General features: G+C 39.8%; 1 protein-coding gene across 9 annotated transcripts in view; it reads right to left on the minus strand.

Annotated features, from left to right (window-relative positions):
- szt2 (SZT2 subunit of KICSTOR complex) overlaps positions 1–26,118 on the minus strand; it is a 266,338-nt gene that overhangs the window by 51,324 nt on the left and 188,896 nt on the right. For all 9 annotated transcript variants that reach the window (XM_072574543.1, XM_072574540.1, XM_072574542.1 and 6 more), the window contains 5 exons: positions 22,182–22,321; positions 21,315–21,497; positions 9,580–9,850; positions 8,472–8,551; positions 7,799–7,924 (listed from right to left, as the gene is read on the minus strand). In XM_072574543.1, coding sequence (XP_072430644.1) covers positions 7,799–7,924; positions 8,472–8,551; positions 9,580–9,850; positions 21,315–21,497; positions 22,182–22,321 — 800 coding nt within the window. The remainder of the gene's footprint in view (positions 1–7,798; positions 7,925–8,471; positions 8,552–9,579; positions 9,851–21,314; positions 21,498–22,181; positions 22,322–26,118) is intronic.

Consider the following 26,118-nt stretch of genomic DNA (forward strand, 5'->3'; position numbering starts at 1 on the left):
TGGGTAAATAAGTAAATATTGTTGAATATTTCTGTAACTAGTCTTTTAAGCTTAAGGAAAACACCCACTGCCTAGAGAGACTTTTCTTTTAATGTTGCTTTGCATTTTGAATAGCCCTGTGAAATCCTTGGATGAAGTTGACAATGTAAACTCATGCTCCTGACAGGAGTTTAGTGAAGGATATAGTGAAACTATATTACTTTGGAGTAAATAATTAGTGTTAGTCTCATACCAGAAGTTTTTGGCATGGTGGCACAGTGGTTAGCACTGCTGCCTCACAGCACCAGAGACCCGGGTTCAATTCCCGCCTCAGGCGACTGACTGTGTGGAGTTTGCACATTCTCCCTGTGTCTGCGTGGGTTTCCTCCGGGTGCTCCGGTTTCCTCCCACAGTCCAAAGATGTGCAGGTCAGGTGAATTGGCCATGCTAAATTGCCCGTAGTGTTAGGTAAGGGGTAGATGTAGGGGTATGGGTGGGTTGCGCTTCGGCGGGGCGGTGTGGACTTGTTGGGCCGAAGGGCCTGTTTCCACACTGTATGTAATCCAATATAATCTAATCTAATCTAAACCATAAAGAGCTTACTTGAAGTTGAGTATATTAACTCTCCAGAAGGTACTTACCTGCAGTTCCAGTCTGTAAATTAAAGTCACATGTGACTTAAACCTATCAAAGTATATTACAGATGGGAGTCTGGTGAAAGTACTAAATGAAAGTCATTTTTGTTTACTATAGTAGGTGCGTTTTGAGTACTGCACAAAAGCTGTCATTCTTCTTTTCAATTTGCAAGGAGTGCTTTTTGACCAACAGATTGTACTTTCACCGCATGTTTAGAAATCTTTGAATCTGTGTCATAAGTAGAGAGTTTGATTTATTCTACTTCATCTTCATTTCATTTGTTCATAAACTTTCATTTTTATTGCTAAAACAAAATCTGCAGAATTGCATCCTTAAGTTTTGTTTACAGACAACTTTGATAATACCAAGATTGAAACAAAACACAATCTAACAAGCCAGGTTTCAATCTCAGATCGGACTTGTCCAGTAATATCATCAGCTGGGTTCATAACACTAACCAAAAATAATATATTTATCTCTAATTAGTGCTTTGCACTCTCTAAACAATTTTGCTTTCTTTGGAGCCAAATTGGTTTCAATATCCCATACATGAGTGTTTAAATAATTTTAATTTTTTCGAGTTACTTATTTGGTAAGGCAACCTGCCACAAATTCTCTCTAAGTCCACACTACTTCATTATCACCGGCCTGCATTTCAAATATTTTAATTGTTTCTAAAGCGCTTTGGAAATCTCTAAAGATGTGCAAAGGTTAATATAAATTGAAGCTGTTGACTTACTTTCTTTAACGACATACACTGAACTTGCCCAAAAGAAAACAAGCAATCCCAACCTGCCTTTATAAACCAATAGAAATTTTAACCAATGTAGCTTTATAAATGATAGTTCATTCCTCCTAACATTATTTAATTCAAAGCACAAATCAACTAAGTTACAACTTCCTATATAATCCATTGCCCCAGTTTGAACTTTACCCCACTTTCTAATGGCACAATACTTCGATCCAAACATACAAAAAAATGCTAATCCTGATTTGAAACCTTTACATTGAGAATGATTGACCTCACAAATCCAAATCAAATGCAGACAATTCATTTGATGGCAATATGAGCCTATTTCTTTGGATTCATCCAGAAATCTAGATGAAAACCCTGATTTGCATTGAACTTTTGAGCACAGATAATTTTTTTAAAATATAAGTAGTATTCAGTGCGAAGGTAAATGCAGTTGAGCCAGGAGTATGATGCTTGCTATACAACTACTGAAGTTGTATCATTAGTCTGCACATTACTGAATGAGAACTTGACCCATAAGTTGCAGGTCCAATGGTAGATTAAGTAATCAAAATCAAAGGTGGGAGATACACTAATGGCAATAATTTAATGAAGGAACAGTTTAGAGAGATGGTTGTACTCATTAAACTCCATCGATTATTTTTGAGGATGCTACAAATAAACTGGATGATGGAATTTTAGCACAAAGGCTTCATTGAAAGGACCACTAATTAGACTAAAATTCATATAGAAGCTGAACTATTTTTTTAAAAATTACACAAGATGAGTCACTCGCTACTACTGAATTGGAGCAGTGTTGAAAAAAGATACATTTTGTCGAAGCTTTTTGTCTTGCACTCATCTGGGCAAATAGATTGTAGGGTTTATATTGGGTAATAAAAATCCATAGGGCCTAACTGGCTGAAGACATAGCTTTCAATGATGGGAAGATGACTGCCAGGGATATACTAGAAGTCACAGGTGGGCAGCAGAAGGCTCATGTAGCAGATGTTGCAGGAGAGTGTTACAGAAATGGAACAGAGGTAATAAATTTGAGGCTACAGAGGACTCAGAAATATTGCCCCAAATCTTCCCCTCCGTGGCAAAGATAAGGCTTATGCCAATTACTCTATTTTAGATTATGTTCTTATCATTTTCATAGGCTGTCGCTTGGAGCTATTGGTGATCTAAGTAGTTTGTCCTAGTGGTGTGTCATAGTTAAAGTAATACAACTCCCTCTGTAATGTGACAAATGAAGGAAGGTCTCTTCAATTCAGCAACTTTCAGGTTTTTTTAAACCTATCGTATCTATTTCTAATTGTCAGGCATCTATCCTTTCTCCCACCACCTCCATCCCGCCCACCACTGTTCCAGGAACCACACATGCTCAACATCCCAACCCCCAGAACCCAATCAAAATCAACTGCTCATCAATCTGCACCCCTTCCAAATATTCAGCATTGCTTAAATCCCCTTTACATCCCGAGATGTGACCAGCAAAGGAAAATCCAGGCAAAAATGTAAGGGGGAAAGTAGCAGAGCAGATGGTCTCAATTTCACTGATATTTGCTAATGGAGAATATGGGGGAGGGAGAGGATTTTTAAAATGATTCATACAGTCATACTGCATGAAAAGGGCCTTTCCACCCATCAAGTCTGCACTGACATAACTACCACTAAAGGCGCGCTAATCCCAATTTCCTGTACTTGTCCTAAATCCAAATATTTTTTAAAGGTTTCTGGTCTCCACTACCTTCCCAGGCGGTGCATTTCAGAATCCCTCCACCTGCTGAGTGAAAACATTTATTTCCCTAATTCCCACTTGAATCTCATGCCCTCCTACCCTAAAACTATGCCCTCTTGTGATTGGCCCCTCAACTAAGGTTCGCTATTCACCCTGTCTATACCTGTCATAATCTCATATCCCTCAATCATGTCCCATCTCAGTCTTCTCTGCTCTAGAGAAATCAATGCAAGCTATCAAGTCTCTCCTTATAGCTCAATTACTCCATTGCGGGTAACATCCTGGTGACCCTCCCCTATACCCCCTCTAGTGCTATCACACCCTTCCTGTGGTGTAATTCTTCAGCAGTATTATATGTGTAAAGTACTTATACGGTGTTTCTGTCAGAACATAAATACTTGTCAGTTTTTCTGTGCTTACGATGTATTACTGATAAAACACTAGATACATTGTTTGGTTTGGAATTAAGTTAAAATTAGTTCAAACTGACAACTAAATTGAACAAGCATTGGAAGGAAAACAGTAGACAGAATTTCTCAGAAGAAATATTGCCTTACAGTACCAAATATTGTTTCTGTCACTTCCCATGCAATTTATGAAATCTCAATCCGTATTGCATTTTACTTTTTCTGTAGTCGATGGACAGACAGTCTGTCTGATTTTTATATCAGAATGCACAATGAAAAGGTGCCAGGAAAGACAAAAATGCAATTTCAGGCAAGTTGCAAGGAATTCAACAGTAAAGATTAAGCCACATGGGAAGAAGAGGTCAAAATAGAAAAGCTGAGAAGAATGAATCTTTACAAACAAATTAATTCACAGCAAAATTGCATAAGACAAAATGACAAATTATGAAGCTAATTTACAACAAAAGATGCAGCAGCAAATATTTTTTGCACCTTTCACATCAAGTCAATAACAAATTAGGATACTATTACAAAACAAAAAAAAAAATGCAGCTAAAAAGACAACCACAGTTAAGACCACAAGATCTGGGAATAGAGTAGGCTATTTGGCCCATTGAGTCTGCTCCACCATTCAATGAGATTATGGCTGATCTGATAATCCTCAATTCCATTTCCTGCCGTATCTCAGTCTTGAATATCCTAAACAACACAGCCTCTACAGCCTTTGATGGTAAAAAATTCCAAAGATTTACTACCCTCAAAACAAATCTTCATCTCTGTTAAGTAGGTGAACAACGTTTAATAAATCTCACAACACCAGGTTATATAGTCTTGGACTTTAACCTGTTGTTGTGTGATTTTTAAAATTTTATCCATGCCAGTCCAACACCGGCTCCTCCACATCTTAAGTAGGTGACCCATTTCTAAATTACATGTTATATTATCGAAATGGTTGTAGAGATTGTAGAGCTCTGAGCTGGAGAGAGATCTGGGGTGTCCTGGTGCATGAATTGCAGAAGGTTAGTATATAGGTACAGCAAGTGATCAGAAAATGTAAGAAAATGTCATGGTGAGGGGATTTTAATGCAAAAGTTGGACAATTATGCTTCAGGACAATGATGAGATCACATTAGCGTACTGTGAACAGTTATGATCTTTGTACTTATGGAAGGATGCTAATTAATTGGAACAGTACAGAGGAGGTTTTACAAGACTGATACTTGGAATAAGTGGATTGCCTTGTGAGGAAAGGTTAGATAAGCTAGGCCTGTGTTTCTGGAGTTTAGAGGAGCCAGAAGTGAATTAATTAAAACATATAAGATGCAGGGGGACTTGATCAGTTGGATGTTGAAAGGATGCTTCCTCTTGTGGGAGGATCTAAAATAGGGGGTCATAGTTTAAAATAAGTAAGGTCCTATTTAAAACAAAAATGAGGAAACACTTTTTTCTCTCAGATGATAGTGTGTCTATGGCATCCTTTCCTCAAAACACAATGGATGCAGAATCTTTAAATACTAAGGCAGAGATAGATAGGCTCTTGATTACCACAGGGATGAAGGATTATCAGTGAAATGCAGCAATGTAAACACGAGGTTAAAACCAAATCAGCCATGATCTTATTGAACGGGAGAACAAGTTCGAAGGGCTGAGTGGCTTACTCCTGTTCCTCGGAGCAGGAAAATCGACATTTCATGCAAAAGCTCTACATCAGGATAAGGGATCTTTCCTGATGAAGGGTTTTTGCCCGAAACATCAATTTTCCTGCTCCTCGATGCTACCTGACCTGCTGTGCTTTTCCAACACCACTCTAATCTTGACTCTAATCTCCAGCATCTGCAGTACCCACTTCTGCCTATTCCTGTTTCTCATTTGTTCATCCATTTTACAAACTCTGAGATTATGTCCTCTGGCCTTAGACTCTCCCACAAGGGCAAATAAGCTCTCTGTATTTACCCTATCAAGCCCCCTGAGATACTCATGTCGCTCACTCTTCTAAACTTCAATGATTACAGCACAATCTACTCAAACCTTTCTGCCCAAGAGAATACCCCCCCCATATCCAGAATCAACCTCATGATTGCCTGTGGATTACCTCCAATCTCAGAACATCTTCCTTTAGATAAGGGAACCAAAACAGTCCACAATATTCAAGGCGTAGTCTTATTAGTGCCTTGTATGGTTTTAGCATGAGGTCCTTATTTTTATACAACATTCCCTTTGAAATAAAGGGCAACATTATATTTGCCTTCCTGAACATGGATGCTAGTCATTCATGTACCAGAGCAGCAAATCACCCTGTGCTGCAGTTCTCTGCAGTTTATTTCACTCTAAGTATTATTTAGCTCTCTTATTCTTCTCACCAAAGTACACTACCTCAGGCATCCCCAAATCACATTCCATGTGCCAAGTTTTTACCCACTTGCTTAAGATCTCTATATCTGCCTGTAAACTCTATGTGTCATCCTTACTACTTGCCTTCTCACCTTTTCTTAGCGTATCCGCTAACTTGGCAATAGTGCATGCACTTCCATCATTCAAGTTATAATGTAAATAACTGTGGCCCTGGCGTTGATCCCATGTACTCCACTAGTTACAAGTTGCCTTTCTGAAAATTTCAACTCTGTCTTCTATTAGTTAGCCAACCTTCTGTCCATGCTAGTATACTGTTGCCAACAACAAGAGGTCTTATGTTTCTCACTAGCCTTTTAAGTGGTACATTATCAAACACCTTTTATAATTCCAAATACATTACAATCACTAGTTCTCCTTTATTGAACCATCTCATTTATTCCTCAAAGAACTCTAACAACATTTTCAGGTAGGATTTCCGCTTCATGAACTCAGCTTGCCTATATTATGTGTTTCTAAAAGCCATGCTTTACATATATAATATGTAATATTACATAACATATTAATATATAATATATATAACATATTATACAATATACTCTAAAGTCTTTCAAGGACAGATGTTAACCTACAGTTTTATTGCATCCCTCACTTTTGGACACCAAAGAATAATGCTTGCCAAATCTAAAAGCATGGGTTAAAGCAACATATGTTAAAGGTGGTGAGCCAAGTTTATCAAGGAGAGTAGAACATTTTACATTCCAGGTACTCCAGATTCAACATTGGACACATCTAAAGCAAGTTTATTGCAAAGCCACCTGCAGAGTTAATCCCTATCACTTTATCTCAGCAGCAAGTAGAAACTTAGAAAAATAAATCTTAAGTTACTCAAAAATAAAACAAAGAACTGTGGATGCTGGAGATCTAAAACAAACAGAAACAGAAATTGCTGAAGAAAATCAGGAGTCTGGCATCATCTGTGGAGAGAAGACACAGTTGAGTTTCTCCAGCAAGTTCTGTTTTGGTTCATTTCTTAATTTATTCAATACATTGCATGTTCCATTGCCATACCAAATATGCTTGTGGCCTTATTGAGAATGGCATTTAAATAAGTATTTGGGGAAGTCTTTGTCTCCTTCATTTGGACACATACAAAACAAGATCCAAAGGTTATGATGAGTTTAAAGAGGATTATTACTTAACACTGAAAACAATGGTCATCTACAAATTACAAAATATTTATTTCAATAAATTTCTCAGGGGCATTAGTTTTGTTTGTTGTAAAGATGGGACAAAAATCAAATAATGAAAATAACATTCAAAATTACAGGCATTTCTAAACTCACAGCAAGTTATGCTCAATTTGAGTTAAGGTTCAGATTGCTCCTATAGTCCTCAATAAGAATTTATGATATAGGATGGGTTAAATTAATAGGATTCTCTTAGCTGAAGAATGCCTGTATCTGATTATTTTCAGTTGGAACCTATGCACTGGCAGATGCTCACTCCCACTCTGCAGAGCTCAAGGCTCATATTTTGCTTCAACAAACTCCTGATTTCCAACAGATGGTGACTTGTTCTCAGAAATGACATGACTGACCTCTTGTGCACAATTAATGCTTTTACCGTGACAAGGTCAATTTTTGAAGATGGTATGAGCACATAGTTGTTCCAGCACCCCAACAGTCACTTCTGCTTTACAACATTCCTAATTTATTCTTAGGACTTCCCGCCCAATCCTTCAGATTTGACCTTATTCCACATTGTTCGTTAATTTGTTTACCTCTCCATCTCAAATTCCTTTTCAACTTCCTTTCCACTTTTACTGGTGTAGACTCCTCTTGCCCACTTTCCATTCATTTCAGACCAAATTTGAAATGGTCACCAGCTCAGATTCCAACTGGCAAAAAATGGCTGCTGCTGTTTAAATAATTTACTTCATGAACTTACCTTTCCCTCAGATCCAATCTGCTGCTCTGCTTGGATCTGTTGCCTAAAAACGGGATCAAACAGCAGTGGGGTGGCACAGTAATGAACAAGACGTGAAGACTGTTTCAGGGTATCCAAGTCACCAAGCTGAATCAGAGAAAACACTGAAAGGTTAATCTATTTCCTAGTTCAAAGTTAGTTGCTTATGGCCCAATATTTGTACAGGGAAACACCATACTATGAATAATATAAAAACCAAAAGAACTGCAGATGCTGTAAATCAGAAACAAAAACAGAAATTACTACAAAAGCTCAGAGGGTCTGGCAGCATCTGTGGAGAGAAATCAGTGTTAACATTTCAGATCTAGTGACCCTTCCTCAGAAGGGTCTGAGGAAAGGCAACTGGACCCAAAATGTTAACTTCTGATTTCTCTCCACAGATGTTGCCAGACCTGTTGACCTTTTCCAGCTATGAATAATGTAGATGTATCTGTTCAACTGTTCTATCACAGTCAAGTGGACCTGTAAAATTACGAGTCACAATTCTTCTGAATATATACTCAACTAAAACTTCTGCATTGAATCTTATCAAAGGTAAGTTTTAAATTTACTTTGAATGGCAATGATTTACTTTGAAGTGCAATAAACAGTTCAATACAAGACAATTCCCTAAGTAAGTCAGGATATTACTTACTGTAATAGGCATGTTGGACTGCGCAGAACGTTGCTGCCATGTCACAAATAGGTTCTCAATTTTCATCTGCTTCTCCATCTCTGAAAAATAAATAATCGGAACAGATTTTTGATTTAGTTCAAGAATCCTGCACTATGTGCAGCACCCAGTGGAGAACTCACTCACGTTTCTCAGCTCAGTTGAATAGTATAGCACCAGCAAACCTATCCATAAAGCTCACTCATGCACTACTCAGCTCAGCAGTACCTCAAAGTAATAGCATATTGTGCACCTTCGTGGGCACTGACAGTTTCATTAAAATAAGTTTATAAAACTAACCAAGTGAGGATAGCATAGTCAGAATAAGATTATATATTCTATGTGTGGACTTCACCTTATGAGAAGCCCTAGCTACAACTAAAATATCTGCTTGCGAACATTGCTTTGTGTAAAAACCTCTACAGAGCTAAATATGTAGCCAAATATGAAAGTGCATCATCTAATTAAAACACCTAGTGTGAAGTCAATGTAACATGGGCTACCGGTAGATCTGAGCAAATGGCAAGTATATTTCAGGACCTCAACATGGTGCCACAAACAATGCACAGTTTGAGACTTGCAGAAAAAAATTACAAAAAAAACCTTACAAGAGTCAAATGACTCGGGTAACAGCTATTTTAAACAATATTTCAGCAATTTCTTTTCTTGTATGCTGACAGACAACAATGAAATGATTGTGAATGAAGTGACAAGCATTCAGAATGAAATGTTGTATTATTTAAACACACACAATATACACCACAGTAACAAACAGGAGTGACAGTCATGCACCCGAATGATACAAAACCTGTAAAAGAATATTGCTTCAGTGAACTCCATTACCTTCTGGAGTTCAATGATGATTCATTTTTTGAAAATTTAAGCAGATGAACACATTTTTATTTAGAAGAGAAAGCACATCTTGGCTGCAAATTTTCAGATCAGTCTCACTAGTTCTCATATTTAAAGACAGCAGTGCAGTTTATGCAAGATGCTTAACTGATTGTGGACCAATTGTAAGCATACATCGTATGGAACATTCAGGTTATTTAAAGAATAATACTGCACAAAATATGTATATCTCTCTCACCTTTCCGCTCCAAGTTTTTGATTTCTAGGAACTGTGTGCCATGACGTGAGACTGGGTCATTCAGCCCCACATCGTGCAACTGTCGCATCACTTTAGGCACAGTGACATCACGCAGGGCCTCATCAAATGGAACAATCTCTGGTGGAAAGTGGAGAACTGGAAGACTCCGGTTTGTCGAACTCAGCCGCCCCTGTTCTTTACTTGGTGGCGGGGTTGGGCTCTTGATCAGTGCATCAGCTTCCAATGTGGACTGAAGGAAAGGATTTGGTTCCTGTGTGAGAGAGGGGAGATCAGGAATGAGGGAGAAAAATGACTCCAGTTGTACACGGTTTCATTGGAAATTACTAATCCAGTTCACCTTTTACAAAGTGCGTATGCAATTTTTGTTCAGCTCGAATTATAAAGCCAATAACAGATGAGCAAAAGTTATTTTAATTTGGTCACAAACTTCATTAGAATTAATATTATGACTCATGTGCCAGGATCTGATTTCTGGGAGAGATATTTAGCTAATGCCCTGGATGGATCATTTCAAGACAGCAAACCTCTTCCATTTTATTGAAAAGGAAAACAGCAACTAAACCAAAGATTACAGACCAATTGATTACAGATTGGTAACATAGCATGCCTTCCAGTTGTCAGCGTGAATGAGCACTGCAAATCTGACGAGATACACAAATGTTAAAAAAAAGATAAACCATCATAAAATCAGTACTATTATTCATTTGTCTTTTACAGGTAGACTAGCTGAGACATTTTTCAAACTTTCATACATAATAATTGAAACTTGATTCTTCACAGATTATAATCTGTGACAAATGTTACGGATCTTCGGTAACCTTTCATAGTGAAAGTAAGAAAGGCTTGATTGGTCATCTTCAAAAGAAAATGGCTCTTACAGAAAAGCCTGCACCTGAACATTAATGCAAATACAAATGTTAGAACATAACCTAGAATCACAGAATCCCTTCAGTGCGGATACAGGCCATTTGGCCCATTGTGTCTGCAATGACACTCTGAAGAGCATCCCACCCAGACCCACACCCCCCCACCCCACCCTGAATTTACCATGGCTAATTCACCTAACCGACATATCCCTGGACATGACAGGATAATTTAGTATGGCCAATTCAGGGAACTTGCACATCTTTGGACTGTGGGAGGAACCCATACAGGTACAGCGAGAATAGGGGAGGCACAGTGGTTAGCATTGCTGCCTCACAGCAGCAGGGACCTGGGTTCAATTCCAACCTTGGGCGACTGTGTGGAGTTTGCACATTCTCCCTGTGTCAGTGTGGGTTTCCTCCCACAGTACAAAGATGTGCAGGTTAAGTGAATTGGCCATGATAAATTTCCCATAGTATTCAGGTGTGTGTAGGTTAGGTGCATTAGTCAGGGGTAAAGATAGGTTGGGGGAATGATTCTGGGCGGGTTACTGTTCGGAGTGTCAGTGTGTACTTGTTGGGCCGAAGGACCTGTTTCCACACTATAGGGATTATAGGATTCTAACATGCAAACTCTACACAGGGAGTCACTCCAGGCTGTATTTGAACTTGGGTCACTGGCTCTATGTTTGAAAATTCAAATTGCATTATGATATCATACTATTCCTTTTGGCATTCCTTCTCCTGTTCCAATTATATACAAGTTGTGTAAATTAAAAATAATTAAATGGATAAGCAGTAATATTCATGGCTTCTACTGAATGGCAGTCTGAACATTAAAGCCAAAAGAATGCCTTTTTAACACCTATATTTCACTTCATGAATGATATGGTTGCCGAAAATTGAAAGCATAATTGTCTCTCGTGGAGTCTAGTGATGCAATATGAACTATTCTATGAACAATATTTATTAGACCCTTGCATCAGTTACTTTCAGGCAAATTAGGGCATCTCTCAGCCGCACTCAAGTTTTGTGGCATAGATACAGTATAGAAATAGATTGACATCAAAAGATTATATTTAAATTCGTAAATTTTTTTTTGTACAGCTGAAAGGCACAGTCGCTTTCTTCAGTTTTCCATCCTCCTCCACCCAGCACTTACCCAAATGCCGTGAACAAGAGGTCGGGAGTCCAGAACTACAGGGCATAGATTTAGGGTGAGAGGGGAAAGATATAAAAGAGATCGAAGGGGCAACTTTTTCACACAGAGGGTGGTATGTGTATGGAATGAGCTGCCAGATATCTAGTCGGCATTGACGGGTTGGACCGAAGGGTCTGTTTCCATGCCGTACATCTCTATGACTCTCAGTGGCCTGTCATTGATCAATAGGCAATGAAAGAGCCGACTCTTAAGGCAAGACAGAAGCTTTAATTTTGGAAATCAGATCCCCACCCTAAGGCCTATATTCCTGATTTTGGGTGAGCATCTGCTCTGTGGCACATATAAGTTACTACAATAGTAACCAATTCCTCCCACTCATAACCTAGATTATGCACCATGATTACATGTCCTCTATCAACAACACCTAATAGGAATGACTCCAATTTAATATCTGTTGATGACTTGTGTACACCGTTTAGTCAGGTGAACCAGAAAATGGCCAACCATCTGTGCATTTATTACTCCTTAAAAGACCTTTGAATACAATGTTGATACAGGTTTTGCATACCCAAGAACCACTAAGTCATACGAACAAACAACAATCTATTCAAAGTGTAAACATGAAAAAAGAACTGCAAACATCCTCTCAGACCAAGATCTCACTGCTTGCCTTCCTCATCCACACCAACAACAACTAGATTTAAACAGCAGCTTCAATATAGTAATACAATCTAAGGGTATTTCACATATATTGTTTCTTGCAACATATTTATCAGCTGCTACAGACACAGCAAAAACACATACAATAAAGACAGACATCACATGACTATGGCGAGCCAGCTGGTTTTAAACGCATTTCTCCAAATCTCTCCCTTTTTCATTAAAAACAGCTTGTACTATTTGCAGTTGCAAGTCCCCAAGTGCACATGGTTAACACAGAAAATTCTCATTCATTAACAAAAATGTGTATAAATTCCAGTCAACTTTCATACATTGCTGCAAACGCACACCAAAATAATACACTATGCAGGTCTGCGGAGAACATGTTGTTGGTTGATCATCTTGCATCTGCTCATGTCTGCTTTCCAAGCAGCGTCCTTCCCAATGAATATGCTACACTGTTGCTGGTCCCTTAATTGGAGAATGGTGGACCTCAGAACTAATGGTCGTTGTGTATATAGTGTCAAGGGTGAGATCACATCTTCCTGGTCAACTCCCTACATTGAAGAGGAAGCTTCTCTGGTTGTATGTGTTTGTCTGTCATGGCAAAGACATATAGAACATAGAACATAGAAGAATACAGCGCAGTACAGGCCCTTCAGCCCTCGATGTTGCGCCGATCAAAGCCCACCTAACCTACACTAACCCACTATCCTCCATATACCTATCCAATGCCCGCTTAAATACCCATAAAGAGGGAGAGTCCACTACTGCTACTGGCAGGGCATTCCATGAACTTACGACTCGCTGAGTGAAGAACCTACCCCTAACATCAGTCCTATATCTACCCACCCTTAATTTAAAGCTATGCCCCCTTGTAATAGCTGACTCCATACGTGGAAAAAGGTTCTCACTGTCAACCCTATCTAACCCCCTAATCATCTTGTACACCTCTATCAAATCACCCCTAAACCTTCTTTTCTCCAATGAAAACAACCCCAAGTGCCTCAGCCTTTCCTCATAGGATTTTCCTACCATACCAGGCAACATCCTGGTAAACTTCCTCTGCACCCGTTCCAGTGCCTCCACATCCTTCCTATAGTATGGCGACCAAAACTGCACACAATATTCCAGATGCGGCCGCACCAGAGTCTTATACAACTGCAGCATGACCTCAGGACTCCGGAACTCAATTCCTCTACCAATAAAAGCCAGTACGCCATATGCCTTCTTCACTGCACTATTTACCTGGGTGGCAACTTTCAGAGATCTGTGTACATGGACACCAAGATCCCTCTGCTCTTCCACACTACCAAGTAGTCTACCATTAGCCCAGTAATCCATCTTTTTATTACTCTTACCAAAGTGAATCACTTCACACTTAGCAACATTGAACTCCATTTGCCACCTTTCTGCCCAGCTCTGCAGCTTCTCTATATCCCGCTGTAACCTGCCATATCCTTCCTCACTGTCTACAACTCCTCCGACTTTCGTATCATCCGCAAACTTGCTCACCCAACCTTCTAACCCTTCCTCCAGGTCATTTATAAAAATGACAAACAGCAATGGTCCCAAAACAGATCCTTGCGGAACACCGCTAGTGACGGCACTCCAAGATGAACCTTTGCCATCAACTACTACCCTCCGTCTTCTTCCAGAGAGCCAATTCCTAATCCAAACCTCCAACTCACCCTCAATGCCATATCTCTGTATTTTCTGCAGTAGCCTACCATGGGGGACCTTATCAAACGCCTTACTAAAATCCATATATACCACATCTACCGCTTTCCCCTCATCTACCTCCTTAGTCACCTTCTCAAAGAATTCAATAAGGTTTGTGAGGCACGACCTGCCCTTCACAAAACCATGCTGACTATCCTTGATCACATCATTCTTATCCAGATGTGCATAAATCCTATCCCTTACAATTCTCTCTAAGACTTTGCCCACAACAGAAGTGAGACTCACTGGCCTATAGTTACTAGGATTATCCCTACTCCCCTTCTTGAACAAGGGAACCACGTTTGCTAGCCTCCAGTCCTCTGGCACTACTCCTGTCGACAAAGAGGACACAAAAATCAAGGCCAATGGCTCTGCAATCTCCTCCCTTGCTTCCCAGAGAATCCTAGGATAAATGCCATCAGGCCCAGGGGACTTATCTATTTTCACCCTTGCCAGAATTTCCAACACCTCTTCTCTACATATCTCAAAGCCATCCATTCTACTTATTCGTGCCTCAGTATTCATATCGACAACAATGTCCTGTTCCTGAGTGAATTCTGACGAAAAGTATTCATTCAGCGCCTCCCCAATCTCTTCAGCCTCCACACGCAACTTCCCATTACTATCCTTGATTGGACCTATTCCTTTCCTAGTCATTCTTTTATTCCTAACATACCTATAGAAAGCCTTAGGGTTTTCCCTAATCCTACCAACTAAGGACCTTTCATGTCCCCTCCTTGCTGCTCTTAGCTCTCTCTTCAGGTCCTTCCGGGCTACCTTATAACTCTCAATTGCCCCTATTGAACCTTCACGCCTCATCTTTACAAAGGCCGCCCTCTTCCATTTAACAAGGGATTCCAACTCCTTATTAAACCACGGCTCCCTCACACGACCCTTTCCTCCCTGCCTGATAGGTACGTACTTATCAAGGACACTCAATAGTTGCTCCTTGAACAAGTTCCACATATCAATTACGCTCTTGCCTTGGAATCTACTTTTCCAATCCACACATCCTAAGTCATGCCTCAACGCATCATAATTTCCCTGCCCCCAGCTATAACTCTTGCCCTGTAGTACACACTTATCCCTCTCCATCACGAGAGTAAAAATCACCGAATTGTGGTCACTGTCCCCAAAGTGCTCACCTACCTCTAGTTCTAATACCTGGCCTGGTTCGTTACCCAGAACCAAATCCAGTATGGCCTCACCTCTTGTTGGCTTATCTACATATTGTGTCAGGAAACTCTCCTGCACACATTGCACAAACACTGACCCATCTAACGAACTTGAGCTATAGCTTTCCCAATCAATATCAGGAAAGTTAAAGTCTCCCATAACAATCACCCTATTACTGTCACTCTTCTCCTGAATCATCTTCGCAATCCTTTCTTCAACGATTCTAGGACTATTAGGAGGCCTGTAAAAGACTCCTAACAGGGTGACCTCACCTCTCCTATTCCTAACCTCAACCCAAACTACCTCAGATGGCAAATCTTCGTCCATCTTCCTTTCCACCGCTGTAATACTATCTTTGACAAGCAAAGCCACACCCCCCCCTCTTTTGCCCCCACCTCTGACCCTACTAAAACATTTAAACCCTGGAACCTGCAACAGCCAATCCTGTCCCTGATCATTTAATTCATCACATATGATTGAAGTGACAATAGCTTTACACAGGTCCCAGTCTGTCATTTGGGCTAACTCTTGTTGAGATCATTGAATGTCTGCACTCCGACTGGTTTTCCAAAGCTCACCTCCAGCAATCAAAAGAGAAAACGCTGGAAAATCTCAGCAGGTCTGGCAGCATCTGTAAGGAGAGAAAAGAGCTGACGTTTCGAGTCTAGCACCTCCAGCAATGTTTGGGCAATCCTAATCAAACTGAGATCTGGTTTTGTCATTTCACTTCGATTTTGTCAATGTTTCTTTATTCATGAGATGTAAGCACCACCGGCTGAGAAAACATTTATTGCCCATCTCCAGTTGTCCTCGAGAAGGTGGTGAGCTGCCCCTTATACTGTTGTTCATTTTTTGTAGATAGGTGCACAATGTCATTGAAAAGGGAGTTCCAGGATTTTGAAGGAATGACAATATATTTCCCAGTCAGCATGTTAAGTGGCTTTAAGATGAACTTAGAGATGGTCGTGTTCCTGTTTGTCTGCTGCTCTTATCCTTCCAGGTGGTGGTCATCATGGGTTTGAAAGGTCTTGTTTCGGGAGTATTGGTAAATTTCTGCAGTGCACCTTCTAAACTGTACAGATTTTCTAAGATCTGTTTAGCAATCAAAGGTTTAGTGCCTTGCAACAAATGCTGCATATCTGTACTGGTATCTGCAAGCTTACTAGTCTAAGCTTTAGCCTTGCATCAGCTGGGATGAGTACTTTTTAGCTTAACACCTACTGTCCAGAACTCTGTATCTTCATTTTCCTCATTACATTGTTGTCTCAGCTTTATTTGTTCTCTTGTATGCATTTTGATCCATCAAAGTTTTAACCTTACCTGCAAGGCTTAATGTTTAGTGAACATCTTGAGTCACTTTGCAAAAGTTTGCGAAGTTCATGATGTTGCACAAATCATCAGTCTCTATTTGTGACACTTCAGATTGGCTTGACACTGTTCTTCTGCAGTTATCATTCCAATAGTCACAAACCATTTCTCAATGCTAATCTGCTGTGTTGTGCTGAATGATTCAGCTGACATCTCTCCAGCAGCTATCCTTATCAGCTTACTTTGTTTCTTTCAAGTTAAACACTGACAAAGCGATTTAGCTTCTTCCAGTTTGAGCACTTTTTCTCCACTTGGATGTGTTTTTTTTATCTTTTGTACAATTTCCTCTTCAATGTTTACAATCTGCCTCATACCTTTCACCTTTTTACTCCACGTCTGTGAACATTTCTTCCTTTTTTCTACATTTGTTTTTGTTTGGCCAGATGCAGTATAATTCAAGCCTCACCTATCACCCCAGTAATACACTCTCGCCACTACAGACAACCTCAAGGTTTCTGCACATATTGATAGCTTTCTTGAGGTAGCTTTCTCATCGGAGCAGATGTGCTGTCATGGTGGATCTCTCATGCCACAGACAATCCCATGTCTGCTCAGGTCACCTTTCAGTTCTCCAAACTCTCATGATTCAACTAGATGTGTCAGTGTTATCATATATTGGTCAATCTCTCTGTGCTCTGATGTTGAACACGTGTTCATAAGGCATTCTGATAGAGCACATGAATTGTGTCTTCACAACCTTCAAATTCTCCCATCCCATCACTGTCTCTCATCAGTTAGGTCTAGACTGCAACATAGTGTACAGCATTCTTTCTCCAGCACCGACTACAGGACAGCTACTGATAGAGATATAGATAATATTGAACAAACTGTTCAGACGTGTTATTACATATCTCTGGAGCAGGTGGGAATTGAACCTAGACCTCCTGCTTCTGATGTAGGGACATTACCACTATGCATAAAGAACCCTACTAATAGAGCTATATGCTCTTATTTTGTCAATCTTTTCTTTAATTGTGTAGTTATTTCAGAGTTTTGCACATGAATCCAATTTTATCTTGCATCTTTTTCAACAGCAGAAGGGAGTAGAAAATTTATAGACATTCTGACTCACCCAACACTTCAAAAATGTACGCCACTGCTTAAATCTTCTTTGCTGCTTTGTTACAATAGCCGGCTCTCTTACAGCTCAGAAAATGCACACAATTTCACCTGGGCACTCCTTACACCCTGTACCTTACAATGTATTTAATGACTGCCATAGATTGGAGTGCAAATATTTACAAGCATAGAGGTCATATGACTAAAGCTAGACAGCTGGTACACTACTCCGAATAGGAGTTATCAAATAAAATTTGACATGGAGCAAGAAAAGGAGACATTGAAGAAGGTAACCAAAAGCTTAGTCAATTAGGAGGATTTTGAGGAGTCTTCCAAAAGAGAAAAGAAAAAGTAGAAAGGTTTACTGTAGAAATTCCAGAACTTAGAGCCCAGGCAGATTAAGGGATAGTTAGCCATTGAACAGTCCCACACATAATCTAGCAACTATGTTACTTCAAAAATGTTAAGGTTCATGTGCAGATACTGACAGCATAATACAAATAGTTAGCACTGACAATTACATAGGTTTGGTGTAACTTGTGAGATGCATTGTTTGAGTGACTGTTAGTCATAGTGAGCTTCTATTTTAAGAAAGTACTTTTGGGTAAGTTTATCTTTCAAAGTTTCAATCTACAAAAACAAAGTGCATGAGAAACTCAGGAGGTCTGGCAGCATCTGTGGAGAGAAAGCAGCATTAATGTTTTGAGTTCAGTGACTCTTCTTCACAATTGGAGTTGTAGTTGCACTTATGAAGGAGGGTCACTTTACTCAAAGCATTAACCATGCTTTGTCTCCACAGATACTACCAGGCTTCCTGAGTTTCTCCAGCTATTTCTTCTTTTGTTTCAGATTTCCAGATTTGTTTTCTGGTTTTAATTGCTGTAGGCTGAAGATTTTAATCAGTAAGTCAGCGACTTTGTAATCTGTGAACCACTGTACCTCCTGTGAAGTAGTAAAAGAATTCAAACACAAAGCTAGGAGAACTAAAGGACTTGGGGAAACAAAAGAAAGCTCTCCATCAAATCTTGAAGACTGGAGCCATTGAACTGTTTCCCTGGTTCTTTGTTTCATCTCCATCCATAACAACAATGTGTTTTTTGTGGGGGAGGGGAGGGTTGGTGTGTGTTTGTGTGTGTGTGTGTGTGTGTGTGTGTGTAGGGAGGGTGGGTTTAAAGTACAGTAGTAGAGTTAGATGTCAATAGTTCATGTCAGTTTACTGTGGTTAGAATCTATTTACTTGGACTAAATATTAGTTTTTTTTAAATACAGAAACCTGGTCCATGTTTAAGCCTAAGTCTGTCAGTCAGGCGTATTGAATTTCGCATTCTTTGATAATTTAAAAAAAAACTTTTGTGAAGCCCACTACCCCAGTGAGGGAAACAAAAAACATCCAAGGAATTATCCTTAAGCAAAAAATAAAATCGCATATTGATTCTGGCATCAGAATCTGAAAATCTGGTTCTCACCTGTTAACTCAGCCTAGTTACAATTCAGTAGTAATCAAGGAATTATAAACATCCTCCTCCTTTGATTGTGATGGATACAGGACAACTTTGTACCAAAAATACAAGAAACATGAGTTGTCTGAATTCTTGACAGATAAACGGCCAGTTCACTCAAATAATGTTAAGTTAATTATATGTCAGTAATAGACTGGCTAGCACTACAGAATAAAGGTGTTACGAATTTGAGGTGAAAAAAAGATGTTTACTCCATGCACAATAAAAATTATAAAAGTCTCACAAAAAGTTACTGCATTTATGATCTGTTGCAGACTGGCAAGATACTGTTAGTGGGCCTTGTTACTGTACACTGTGCCCCAATATGCACCATTTCTCAACAGGTGGTCACTATGGCAAGCATTCTTTCTGTTTACCTGTCAACGATCAGAGACCGTCCCTAATGTATGCTGACAGCACCCAACAGCTGGTTGCCATGACAAGTTAATGTCACATTGCTCAAAACACGAAGTTCCTATGCACAGCAACGTCAGTTATCAGCACGCTCAGTTGCCCTGCCATCTCCTTCAGGGCAAATACCTGCAGAATTCTGAACAATTTCATAAAGCAACACTGTTCCTTTGTACAACATATTATTAAATTAATATCAAAGTTACATGCTTCAAAAGGCATGCCATCTGTTCCAGCACTTTGTTACAGACTCAGTTCATAGGAGTTTACTGTAACTTGAGAGATATGAATAACTTAATAGAATTAAATCATGCAAATTAACTCATGATCATGTTTCAATTTTCCCACCTAATGTCCTTTAGGGAAGGAAACTGCTGCCCATACCTGGTCTGGCCGACATGTGACTCCCGACACATAGCAATGTGGTTGACTGTTAAATGCTCTCTGAGCAATTAGGGATGGGCAATAAATACTGGCCTAGCCAGTGATGCCTTCATCCCATGAATGAATAAAGAAAAACAAATTCCGTTCCCCAACAGGGACTATTTCATGATTTCATTTATTTTCCAAAGGTAAGGCAGAAACTAAATGAAAAGTAGAACACATAACAGATCTGAGATTTATACAAAGTGCTATTTTAAAGTACATCATTTACCTGTGCTAAAACACAGGAATGGCAAGGTTATAAAACTGCAACTTTTTAGTAATGAACATTCCAAAGACCAAATGCATCTTAATAACAGTAATCCAAGCACTTCACTGGTACCCATCTGTGCATCATCTACTTCCAAATGGTGCAATTATGGCACCTAACATATCCAAACTTATTCCTTCCATATCCATAGGTCAGTGTGTAAAATTAATGCCAGTTCATGCTGAAACTGAGGCATTCAGCTGAAAAAACAGTCAAACATTTAAACAAATAGGCATTTTCATGTTGCAGTTGATTGTAATCTCGTTACTGAGTCTCAGTCATGTTCTATCAAGGATCTGAATGTATAATTGGAACTTAGGCTTCTATGCAGTGCTGAGATTGATTTATTCATTTGACTTAGAATTAGATGCAATTCCATTGCACTGGTAATTCTTCTGGCTAACATTCTTCCCTTAGGCAACATCATTAGAACCAATTAAATGATCATTTACAGCTTATGGGATTTTGCTTTTTGCACATTGTCTGCTGGTATTGCCCACAAAGTAACAGTGACTGCTGTTCAAAACTAAATAATTGGCTGTCATGTAACTTTAGGACATCCTGATAACAGTTCCTTTTTACTCTCAGCTTTAGTCATGCCACAAAAAAATCTTAGCTTTAATTCCTGCTACATTTTGGAGTCTTTTAATTTTATTGACTTTTTTTGCGCTATTTCTACTACTCAAGTGATACAGTCTTGAGAAAACAGGGCACTATTCAGTTCGTTCAAATTTGCTGCGAAAAACGTTTTGAACAAACAATTCCGGGTCCCATAGCAATCAAACCAGAAGTCATGCTTTGGCATCCTTTTTTGTATTTTATTGTTTTTCATCTTACATTGATTCCAGGTGTTCACTTAAACACCTTTTATTTAAGTGCTCATCAAACACAACATTTTTACATTCCTGACATTCACTCATAAGGCATTCATACCTCGTTCTGCCGTTATAACTCAACAGAATTATTTCCCTTATTTTCAATACAGAAAGCGTAACTCATCTTTATAGATGATGGCAGCATGTTTACACATGATGAACATGATTTCCTAATTTGATAACTGACATTTTGTATTGGGATACAATGATAGTGAAGTCCCTTACCTGTTTAGAGTCATCATATACAGGTGTATCAGCAAAACAGTAATGATGGAAGAGACCCATCTTTTGACTGAGGAGGCAGTGTACCACATGAGAGCGTGCATTTTGCCACTGAATAAGACGAATCAATCCTCGATTCAATGAAACTCCCAGATCCACTGACCAGTTATAGGTATAAAGTGTCAGCTGGAAAAAATGAGAGTATATCAGCACACAAAAAGAAAAACAGTGCATACTGAATAAAGGGAGTAGATTTTCAAAAGAGGAGCAAGCAGATGAATAAAAACATTCAGAGAAAAAGACTGGACCTACTTGCATGGTAAGAGGTAAAAGAAAAATTTTCTTTCTAGGTAAAGGCTTCTGCCTAAAATATAAAATTGTCTTTTCTTTTTACATATATTGATGAAATTAGTATGTCCATGCAGTTGTTATTTTCATGATAATTAAACTGAAAAGTATGTTAGCTTTAATGCAAATTACAAAGGGTAATGTAGGAGCAAATTATTGCAGATGCTGCGATCTGTACTGAAAACATCAAAAGCTGGAGATCATAGTGGGTTCGGCAACATCTATGGAGAGAGAGCAAGCTAACGTTTAGCTTTCTTCTCTCCACGGATGCTGCCTGGCCTATTGTGATCTTTAGTATTTGTTGTTTTCAGTACAAAGGTAATACTTCCCATATTTAGAACTGCAGAATAAAATTCCTATTGTCAATAATTTAATGAAAAATATTGGTGCAAGTATCAAACAAGAAATCCTACTTCATACTTGCAGTTGTATTTTTAGGAAATTTAATCAACAGAAGGAATTCCCTCAACATAATCATATCATAATAGCAAAAGAAACTTAATGAGGTTCTTATTTGGATACCTTTTTATCAATGATGTCAATTATGAGGAATCGCTGCCGGGGGATCGTACTCTTTCCACTCATGCCCGGACTTGAGGAATCACCTGATTTCTCAGCAGTAATGAACTCTACTGCTTCAAACTTCTGAAATCCCTTGTGGGCTTTTCATTTTATTGTGAGAGACAGAAAAGTAATATATTAGCACGTGACAAAATGTGCAAAGCGCACCTAACTTTTTCATACTGGATTTTCAAATAATTAACAAAAAGAACAATTCATTTTAGAAATAACACTTTCACATCCTTCAAATTAAAAAGAAAGCAATTCAGGCATCACAGGATATTGGAGTTCTTTCATGTTGCTCTACAGTGATAAACTGTGGATTGAATTTTTGATTTCCCAAAGGATAGTTACCTACTTTAGCTATTCCATCATGGGAAAGCATCAGTATGAAGTCTAAATTTACTGCAAGAAATGTTTTAATGACAAAATCATATGGACATCACTGTTCATTTCAAGAAAAAAGATGACTAAAGGAGGGCCAAAGGTACAGAACACTTACCTTGAAATAGTACGCAATATAAGCAATCAATTGACAAAGGTAAATAAAGAATAAACGCCTTAAATAGCCTTATTTGATGTTGTGATGCATATGATGATGGGGTGATTTTATGCTTTTGAACAGAAACTCATTGTTTTGCTTTTGTTAATAATAGAAATTGTGTGGCATTTGTATGGTACAAATGTTAGCTAGCACTTACTAGGCCAAATCTGGGCAACAGCTAGGTCATGATTCATGAACCGCTTTGTTATTTGAACCATTATGACAGAAGCTGAATAATGTGCACACATCAAAACCGTCCTAATTCTGACCTTGTGAATGAAGGAAGAATTGATGATTAGCTGAAGATAAACTGTTTTCTCAGCTGTTGCCCTGAGAAACTCCTGCACTGATATCTTGAATCTGAGGTAATTAGCCTCCAAAGAAAAACAAGGCTGAAACATATCTTCAGTCAGTAGTTCCTCATGGATAATCCATCTCAGCCTCCTCCACTAGTCCCCAGCAATGTTTCCACTCAGAAGGATGGTTCTGGAGGTTGCTGCCATGCATTGATCTTGGAGGGCATGCAGCCACAAAAGAAAATTAGAGTGATAATTGGTGCATAAGACCATAAGGTATAGGAGCAGAATTAGACCATTTGGCCTATTAAGCCTGCTCCACCATTCGATCATGGCTGATAGGATTTTCAACCCCATTCTCCTACCTTTTCCTCATTACCCTTGTTCTCCGTACCAATCAAGAATCTTTGTCTTAAATACGCTCGATGACTTGGCCTCCACAACCTTCTGTGACAATAAGTCCCACAGTTTAACCACCGTCTGGCTGAATAAATTCCTCCTCAATGCAGGTCTAAATGGTTGTCCCTTCATGGAGGCTGTGCTAGTTGAGTCCTAGTCTCTCCTGCTAGTGGAAACATCTTCTCCACATCCACTCTATCCAGGCCTCTCAGTATTCTACAAGTTTTAATGACCTCCCCCACCTCATCATTCTAACTCCATTGAGTACAGGCTCAAAGTCCTCAATCGCTCTTCATAAGACAAGTTCGTCATCCCCAGGATCACTCTTGTAAACCTCCTCTAGACTTCCTCTATAGCCAACACATCCTTCCTTAGATATGGAGGCTAAAACTGCTAACAATATTCCAAGTTCTATCTAACTAGAGCCTATACAGCAGTGCATCGTTACACTTGCACTCTAGTTCTCTTGAAATGAATACTAACATTGCATTTGCCTTCCTAACTGCCAACTGAACCTGCACATTAACCTAAAAGAATCCTGAACTGGACTCCTGGATCCATTCTTGCTTCAGATTTCTGAAGCCTTTCCCCCTTTAGAAAATGGTCAATGTCTCTATTCCCTCCACCAAAGCGTATAGCCTCCATATCACAAATGTCAGTCTTCAGCTAAATCAGTTCACTCCACATAATATAAATGGCTATAGACACTGGATAATACAAAGGCTATGGGCCTTGACAACATTTTGGCAACAATACTGAAGACTTGTCTTTCAGAAGTAGCTATGTCCCTAGCCAAGCTGTTGCAATATAGTTATAACATTGCTATCTACCAAGCAATGTGGAAAATTTCCAGGTATGCCCTGTCCACTAAATGCAGGACAAATCCATTCTGACCAGATAATGTCCCATCATCATCAAAATGACAGAAGGGATCACGAACAGCACTATCAAGCAGCACATGCTTAGTAATAATGCTCAGTTTAGCGCCACTTGGCTCTTGACTTTATCACAGCCTCAGTACAAATATGTGCAAAAGAGCTGAACTCAAGACGATAAATTGGCTGACGACGCTTGACTTTACGTTTGTCATCAAGGACGCCTAGAAAAACTGGAGAGTAAATGAAAATCAGAGGGGAAAAAGCTCTCTGCTGAATGCAGTAATACTTAACACAAAGAAAGACACTAGTAATTGTTGGAGGTTAATCATTTCACCTCTGCAGTAGTTCCCAGTGTCCGAGGTACATCCAGCTTCAGCTGCTTCATCAATGACCTTCCATCCATCACAAGATCAGAGATAGGAATGTTAACTGATGTTGCAACAATGTTTAGCATCACTCATGACTTCAAATACTAAAGCTGTCCATGTCCAAATGCAGCAAGACTGGAATAATACTCAGGCTTGGTCTGAAATGGTGAAAAACACCTGTGACACAAAGGTGTACACATGGAATCTTTCAAAAGAGGGAACCTAATCATCACTCCTTGATATTCAATGCAATGACTATCACTGAGTTCTCCCACTAACAATATCCTGGTGATTACCATAGATATAAAACTGAACTGGACAAACCAAGTAAATTCTGTGACTACAAGAAAGGGTAAGAGGCTCATAATTCTGTGGCAAGTAACTTCTTGACTCCTCAAACCCTGTCCACCATCTACAAGGTTCAAATCAGGAGCATCATGGAATACTCACCACTTACTTGGACAGGTGCAACTCCAGAAATAATCAAGAAGCTTGACATCATCCAGAACAAAGCAGCCTGCCTGATTGGGAACTCATGTAATACCTTCAACATCCACAGTGATGGCAGTGTGTACTACCCACAAAATCCACTGCAACAACTCATCAAGAAACCTGAGACAGCACCACTCAAACACATGACTCCTACCAGAAGAAAGTGAGGACTGCAGATGCTGGAGATCAGAGCTGAAAAATGTGTTGCTGGAAAAGCGCAGCAGGTCAGGCAGCATCCAAGGAGCAGGAGAATCGACGTTTTGGGCATAAGCCCTTCTTCAGGAATGAGGAAGGTGTGCCAAGCAGGCTAAGATAAAAGGTAGGGAGGAGGGACTTGGCGGAGGGGCGTTCGGAATGTGATAGGTGGAAGGAGGTTAAGATGAGGGTGATAGGCCAGAGAGGGGCTGGGGGCGGAGAGGTCGGGAGGAAGATTGCAGGTCAACAAGGTGGTGCTGAGACCAAGGGTTGGGACTGAGATAAGGTGGGGGGAGGGGAAATGAGGAAGCTGGAGAAATCTGCATTCATCCCTTGTGGTTGGAGGGTTCCCAGGCGGAAGATGAGGCGCTGTTCCTCCAGGCATCATGTTGCCATGATCTGGCGATGGAGGAGGCCAAGGATCTGCATGTCCTTGGCGGAGTGGGAGGGGGAGTTAAAGTGTTCAGCCACGGGGCAGTTGGGTTGGTTGGTGCGGGTGTCCCAGAGGTGTTCTCTGAAACGTTCCTCAAGTAGGCAGCCTGTCTCCCCAACGTAGAGAAGGCCACATCAGGTGCAGCGGATGCAGTAAATGATGTGTGTGTGAGGTGCAGGTGAATTTGTGATGGATATGGAAGGATCCCTTGGGGCATTGGAGGGAAGTGAGGAGGGAGGTGTGGGCGCAAGTTTTGCATTTCTTGCGGTTGCAGGGGAAGGTGCCAGGAGTGG

The sequence above is a fragment of the Chiloscyllium punctatum genome, chromosome 7 (assembly GCF_047496795.1).
Source record: "Chiloscyllium punctatum isolate Juve2018m chromosome 7, sChiPun1.3, whole genome shotgun sequence".
Classification (NCBI taxonomy): domain Eukaryota; kingdom Metazoa; phylum Chordata; class Chondrichthyes; order Orectolobiformes; family Hemiscylliidae; genus Chiloscyllium; species Chiloscyllium punctatum.